The 7,044-nt window shown below is 56.5% G+C and overlaps 2 protein-coding genes across 2 annotated transcripts in view; one reads left to right on the top strand and one right to left on the bottom strand.

Moving 5' to 3' along the window:
• Nucleotides 1-1,919, bottom strand: part of LOC102249781 (chromosome unknown open reading frame, human C17orf50) — a 2,450-nt gene extending 531 nt beyond the window's left edge. The window contains exons 1-2 of the mRNA XM_005860229.2: nt 1,907-1,919; nt 3-129 (exon numbers count right to left, since the gene is read on the bottom strand). Of these exons, the coding sequence (XP_005860291.1) occupies nt 3-129; nt 1,907-1,919 (140 nt within the window). The remainder of the gene's footprint in view (nt 1-2; nt 130-1,906) is intronic.
• Nucleotides 1,920-4,358: 2,439 nt separating this feature from the next.
• Nucleotides 4,359-7,044, top strand: part of GAS2L2 (growth arrest-specific 2 like 2) — an 8,277-nt gene continuing 5,591 nt past the window's right edge. Inside the window, exons 1-2 of the mRNA XM_014534766.1 lie at nt 4,359-5,551; nt 6,890-7,040. Of these exons, the coding sequence (XP_014390252.1) occupies nt 5,167-5,551; nt 6,890-7,040 (536 nt within the window). The 5' untranslated portion in view covers nt 4,359-5,166. The remainder of the gene's footprint in view (nt 5,552-6,889; nt 7,041-7,044) is intronic.

The raw sequence follows: 7,044 nt of genomic DNA, 5'->3' as shown, positions 1-7,044 counted from the left end.
GCTCGCCCGCGGCCGCACTCTCCGGCGGCTGCCTCCCCTCGTCTTCCTCCTCCGACCCCTCCTCCTCCGCCTCCTCCTCCCGGACCCCCGGCTCCTCCGGCTCCTTCTTCCACAAGGGGGTCTTCACGCCTGCGGGCGGACGGAGAGAAGGTCGTACCCTGACTCTTCTGTGCCCACAACCCCACTCTTCCCCACCCCCCAAAAAGGCACCTCCAGGATGGTGCGTACGCAGGAGCCGGCAGGACTCCGAGAGAAAGTTGGAGCGTCCAGGATTCCCGGGCCAGGCCGGGGTCTGCCTGGCTGCACCCCGCACCCCACCTGATTGCCCAGGTGTCTGCGCTTCCTGGGACTGATGATTGAGACAAGTCCGTTTGCTCGCCTGTGAAATGGGGGAGCATTGCCTCTTTCAGGGGTTGATGTGAGGCAGGTGTGAGGTCGCTGAGTGCCTGGCGCCCACGCGGGCTTGGCCAGCGGGAAGCAATGAACAGGAGGCAGCAAGGAGAGTTTCGAACCCGGCACCAATGAGGGCGCATCACCTTCTCTCTAACTGGCTCTAGGGTGGGTGCTGGTCTGTGGCCGTCAATAAACATGGTGTGCTGGCTGGAATCCTAACGCGTGGTTGTTTACGTTTTGTTTTCTAGCTGGGACTTCCTTCTTCCAAGTGGGCCTGGCCTTAAGGGAGCCCAGCATCACCTGTGGAGGGTGGGTGGGCAGTGGGCACACAGCACCTCGTATGATTAGAAAAAGGGGCCTCCAATGGGCAGACCCGTTAGGAAAAAGTGTCTCTTCCTCCTTCCAGGCATGACCCCAATTGCCAGCCAGATTCAGCCGCCACCGACCCCTCTTGCTGATGTCTTTGTTTGGCTCTAAGCAGTGGCCCCTGCGGGCAGGAAGTTCCTGGGCTGACATGGAAAGTAACCTGCCTGATGGGGGAGGGGGGGGTGTCCACCCTCAGCAGCAAACACTAGCCCAGCACCCTGGTGTGCCCTGTGGTCAGCTGGACCTGGGGAGCCAGCCTTGTAATGAAAAGGGGGAGGGTGACAGAGGAGGCACAACTTCTGGGGTCTGCCCTGGAAAGGTGAAGAAGACTTGCCATCGATGCCTGCCTAACCTAAAGAGGTTGGAGACAAAGGGGAATCCTAATCGCATTAGCATTCTAGCTCACGTTATTAAGCACCAATTACATGCAATCACCACCCTAGACTCTTTTCACACATCGTGTCCCTGCATCTTCACAACCCGCTCAGCTAGGTGAGGGATGAGGTAGGTCACGGAGGGGCCTGCAAATTTCATCTAAGGTTTTTGGAAACCTTCCAAGAAAAGTTGCTCCAGAGATTCTGCCGGTTCTTGGAGCTTTGTGGTTGTGAAAGGCCAGACCCACTGCACAGCCAGAGAGGGCTGCTGCGGACTTTGCAGGAGGAGGGGGCACTGGAAAGAAAGGTTGGGACTTTGGGTGCCGGGCCATGGAGTTTGGACGTTGGTCGCCTATGAAGTTCACAGAGGCATTTAGCAAAGGGTCCAGAGCTAAACTCATGTGTTTGGACTGTATCCCTGTGTCCCTTTCATCCCCATCCCACCACGCTCACTAAACACCAAAGGCCACAGCCCTTCAGCAGCGGGAGCCACTGAATGTTCTGATGCAGGGACTTGCGCAGAACTGACAGAGGGAGACCCACTGTGGTCCAGGCCAGAGAAGACAAAAGTCCGAATCGCAGGAGGTAAAGAAGAGGGAGCAGATATCAAGAATATTCAGGAAAGAGAGAAGAGAGGGTTTGTACCTGGATGGGTATAATCTTAAAAAGGCTGGACTTCTACTCTGGGGTTACCATGGTGATGAGCTGGTTGGTCCACCCTGTAGTCAAGATACCCTGTCCTCTGGCCCCACCCTGCCTCCAGCCCCACTTACCGTCCTTATCCATCCTTCCCAAGGCGATGCTGCCTTCTTCGCCTGATCAGAGCCTAGGATGAGAGGAAGTAGCAGAACCCATAGAACTTGGTCTGGTCTCCAGGGCTTCAGATGGATCACCTGGGCGGGGCTAGAACCTCACCTGCCCATATGGTTCCACTCAGGAATCTGCCTTTTCTAGGCCTCCACCCAGATATCCCCTACCTTCCTCATGAAATGGCATTAAAAGACAGTAGAGGGTGGGTTCAAACCTAGCTCCAGCACATAAATATATTTATTTTATTTTTTGTTAATCCTCACCCAAGGATATTTTCCATTGATTTTTAGGGTGAGTGGAGGAGAGAAGGAAAGACAAAGAGAAACATCGATATGAGAAACACATCGATTGGTTGCCTCCAACCAGGGCCAGGGCCCAAGGAGCCTGCAACCAAGGTACGTGCCCTTGACCGGGATTTTACCTGGGACCCTTTGGTCCACAGGCCGATGCTCTATCCACTGAGCCAAACAGACTAGGGCTCTAGCACATAAATATAAAAGGTGTCTGGCTCCGTGGATAGGCCTGCAGACTGAAGGGTCCCAGTTTGATTCTGGTCAAGGGCAAATGCCGGGGTTGTGGGCTTGATCCCCAGTAGGGGGCGTGCAGGAGGCAGCCAATCAATGATTCTGTCTTATCATTGATGTTTCTATCTCTCTCTCCTCTCTGAAATCAATTATATATATATACTTAAAGGTGTCTGGTCTTCAGCATGTTCTCTCTCTGACCCTCAGTCTCCTCATCTGTAAACCAGATGTTGTGGTACAGAACCACTTTACCTGGCCCACAGAATCCACCTAGAGCACTGCTTATTGTATCATTATTTTCTCTCCTCCCCTTTCTGTTCTATCCCTATCTGTGCCACACCAGCACGGCCAAGGGTGATCCCGAGTGGAGGGCTGAAAGGATTAAGGAAAGACAGACAAGAGAATAATAGCTGGGTCTCGGTGGGACGGGACACTGCCTCCCTGATGAGGAGACAACGACGCCGCCCACAAGCCGTGTCTTTATTTTATAGCAGATGCCACGAGGCAAAGTAGGGGCGTGATCACGTTGTTTACGGCATTCTCGTGAGTTTCAACCTCACTCAACTACATGCACCTGAACTCTAGCACAAGGCACGTGGGGCCACGTGTTCGGGCCATACGTTCAAGCTTACAACCATAGCTGTTGGCTATGATTGTGCTGGGAGGGCCCTGCCCTCCAGCTGGGACTTGCACGTGGCAATGAGAGGACCCTGTCCTTTCATTAGTCCGAGGCTTGAACCTGGCCAAAACACTGTACCCGCGCCCCATACCTATCCTTCCTCAGCCCTGCACCCCACTTCACCCACGGCCAGCTCACTGCCTTAGCTCAGGGGAAACCCAGCTGCCTGGCATGAGGACATTCAACCCCGCTGAGAGGATCATATAAGTGAGGAACTAGGGCCTCCTGCTGCTCCGGTTTTCTTGGGGACAACCATCAGGCCTTGATGCCTTTAGAAGGTAATTGAAAGACACTTCCCCTCTAAAAGGTCGAGAAAAGCCCTGCATGCTCTGCCCGTTCCCTCTCTGCCCCAGATCCCACCTCTGTTATTCCTGGAACATGCCAAGCAGGCTCCTGCCAGAGCTTTTCTTAAAATATTTTTTATTGATTTCAGAGAGGAAGAGGGAGAGAGAGAAAGAAACATCAATGATGAGAGAGAATCATTGATTGGCTGCCTATTGCACGCCCCCTACTGGGGATAGAGCCAGTAACCCGGGCATGTGCCCTGACTGGGAGTTGAACCGTGACCTTCTGGTTCATAGGGCGATGCTCAGCTACTGAGCCACGCAGGCCAGGCTGCCAGAGCTTTTACACTGGCTGTTCCCTCTGCCCCAGGACCCTTCCCCCAGATCCCTGCAGGTCCTGCTCCCTTACTTCTCTCAGGTCTCCGTTCAATATCATCACATCAGTGAGGCATTGCCCGACCACCTTATATAAAATTCCACACACACACACCCATCTCTTTGGTCCGTTAGTTTTCTGCCTGGTGTTTAGCACCATCTGACTCACTATAGATTTATTTGTTTGCTATTTGTCAAGCAGCACCCCTTAACATGCAAGCAGCCTCCATCGAGTCAGGGGCCTCATTGATTGCTCTAGATTTAGGCCTATAATAGTGTCTGACACACAGTAGGTACTCAAGACATACTTGTTGAATGAATGCATTGCTGTGGCCCTGGGGTGAGGTACTATGAGCGACAGTCCACTGTGGAGGAATCATGTGGGTAGAGTTAGGGATGTGCAGATTCTCAAAAGAAAGTGCGGGGGTGGGGGTGGGGGTGGGGTCATGGTGTGTAGACAAGGATGCTGGGAGAATCACCGAGAGCTGGGACCCACCCTGCCCCGAGCGTGTGTGTTCTTACAGTCTGACACTTTCCACATACATTATACCTTTATTCCTCACCCTCACAACACCCCAGGGAGGTAGACAGTAGCATTCCCATGTTACACGTGGGAAAACTAAGGCACAGAGAGGCTAGGTAGCATATGAAGGTCACAGAGGGCCTTAGCAGAGGGTCCAGGGCTAAACTCATGTCTTTAGACTCTGTCACCGTGTGTGTTCATCCCCATCCTACAGTGCTCACTATCCACCGCGGCACCCCCTGGCCCTCCTTCCCTGCCCCCCAGGCCCCAGAAGCCTCCACCGTGTTCAACCCCCCTTCTCCTCCCTGTTCCAGCTCCAGGGCAGGCTCTGCAGGGCAGTCCTTGCCTGCCAGGAAGAGTTAACAAGGAGTGTTTGTAGCAGCCGCTGTCTCCAAGGAGAGGAGAGAAGAAAGGAGGGTGGAGAGGCCAGGCCAGGCTCCATTGAGGTCCGGCTGGCGGTGGGGGGTGGGAGGCAGCCAGCGGGACCTGTCCAGCCCTGGAGGGGAGACAGGAGTGTCCGCACTTCCATCTGTCCTGGCAGGGGGCGAACTCTGGGTCCGCTGGGCAGCCAAAGAGTGAGGTTGCTGCAGGGCCACCAAGTAGGGAAAGTCCTGGAAGGGACTGAGGGATGCGGGGAGGGGGCGGGACCTGGCCAGCCTGGGGGAGGCGGCCGAAGCCAGTGGCAAGTGGCAGAACCTGAAATCCGAGGCTCTCCCAGGGTAGAAGGGGAACCCAGAGTCAGGGAGAACCAGCCAAGACACAGCAGGTGGCAGGAGTGAAGACAAAGAGCAGGAGAGAAGAGGTGCCCACCTCCTCCTCCTCCACTGAGGGTCAAGCCATGTCCCAGCGTGGGGGACGAGGGAGGAGGTCTGGGACCCCAGGGCCGCCAGTGCGCAGCGTCCGGCCCTTTAAGTCCAGCGAGCAGTACCTGGAAGCCATGAAGGAGGACCTGGCCGAGTGGCTCCGGGATCTCTATGGGCTGGACATCAGTGCTGCCAACTTCCTGCAGGTGCTGGAGACAGGCCTGGTGCTGTGCCGGCATGCCAACGCCATCACCGAGGCTGCCCTGGCCTTCCTGGCTGCGGCACCTGCCCGAGCCCGAAGGATTCCCGTGCCTCGGGCCGGGGTGTCCTGCAATGGGGCTGCCCAGCCAGGCACGTTCCAGGCCCGGGACAACGTCTCCAACTTCATCGAGTGGTGTCGCAAGGAGATGGGCATCCAAGGTACCCCCCTCCCAGCCCTCCCCTTCCCCAGACCCTTACCTTGCTGGGCGCCCCCCTCCTCTCCGAGGCCCAGGCTGCACTGAGGGCCAACAGCCAGGGTCCTCCTTCCAGATTTGCCTTGGGCCAGCTCATCCCTTTTCATCCTTCCGTTTCCCCACCTCATAGTAAATCCTTGGTAAAGAAAGGTGTTCGTTGAATGATTCATTCATTCAACAAACACATGTTGAGTCCCTATCTCCTTTGTGTGAAGCACCGAGGACGGGGAGCTCTGATCCCCAGTTCCAAGGAGTTCAGGGTCTAGGAATGGAGACGGATGAGTGAGCAGACACATACATGACAGCCCATTGTGATAAAAGCTCAGGAGAAGGGTGTGAGCGCCGGGGAGGGAACAGCTGCCTGATGAGGTGGAAGATGGGAGCGGAGAGAGGCCGCATCGAAGAAGGAAGTGTGAGCTGAGTCTTGAGGCATGAAGTTTGGGGGAAAAGCAGGGGACCAGCAGGGGCAGCACTGTTTGGTGACTGGGAGAAGCTGCTGTGGGTGAGGGCACAGGCTGGGGCGAGGTGCTGAGAGAACAGTGGAGGAAGCATCGGACATTAGGGAGGGGACAGTCGTGCTGGGGCTAGTGAGACTCAGGGGAGTGAGTGTCAGGGTCCCTCATCTCCTGGGCCTGGGACCAGCAGTGGGAGGGAACTGGATGTTGTGCCATCCTCCAGGCCAAAGGCCGAGGGTGTGAGGAGGGGAGGGGTAGGCCGGGCTACTGGCTGGTGGCAAGGCAGTGAGGGGCAGGGTTGGAGGGGTGAGCAAGGCTAGTGTTTTATTGAGCACTTACTATGTGCTGGGCTGTGTCTGCAAACCCAACAATCCCATGAAATAGACTATATCCCCATTTTACAGAAGAGAAGACTGAGGGCTCGGGGACTAGCCCAAGGTCACACAGCTGGCGGGTGGGAGTGTCAAGGATCCCTGGTGATCAGGCTCCCAGCCCCGTACTCAGCCCTGCCTCCTGACACCTGGGCTGGAGGTAGAGGATGAGATGCCTGGAGGCTACTGGAGGTCAGAGGAGGAAGCAGAACAAACCGCTTCTTGCTTCTGGCCTCACCCCGTCTCACAGTCAGGCCCCAGGGTCCTTTGCTTGGCTGGGTCACTTCTTCCCGTCCCCAACCTGCCCTCTCCTGTGACAGGAGCCACCCTGTCTGCACTCAGTGCCGGACCAATCCTGCCCAGACCCTTCGCGGGCGCTGGTGTCAATTGGGATCCTCGGACCCAGACTTGCCACCGCCTGGCTCCGGAAAGGCCAGCGGGGCTCAGACGGCCTACCCACCCCCCTCCCCTTGCCAGAGGTGCTGATGTTCGAGACGGAGGACTTGGTGCTGCGCAAGAACGTGAAGAACGTGGTGCTGTGTTTGCTGGAGCTGGGCCGCCGGGCCTGGCGCTTCGGGGTGGCGGCGCCCACCCTGGTGCAGCTGGAGGAGGAGATCGACGAGGAGCTGCGG

Source organism: Myotis brandtii, unplaced genomic scaffold (assembly GCF_000412655.1).
Source record: "Myotis brandtii unplaced genomic scaffold, ASM41265v1 scaffold1327, whole genome shotgun sequence".
NCBI classification, from domain to species: Eukaryota; Metazoa; Chordata; class Mammalia; order Chiroptera; family Vespertilionidae; genus Myotis; species Myotis brandtii.
The sequence above is the reverse complement of the archived record's forward strand: the minus strand, read 5'-3'. Positions and strand labels throughout refer to the sequence as shown.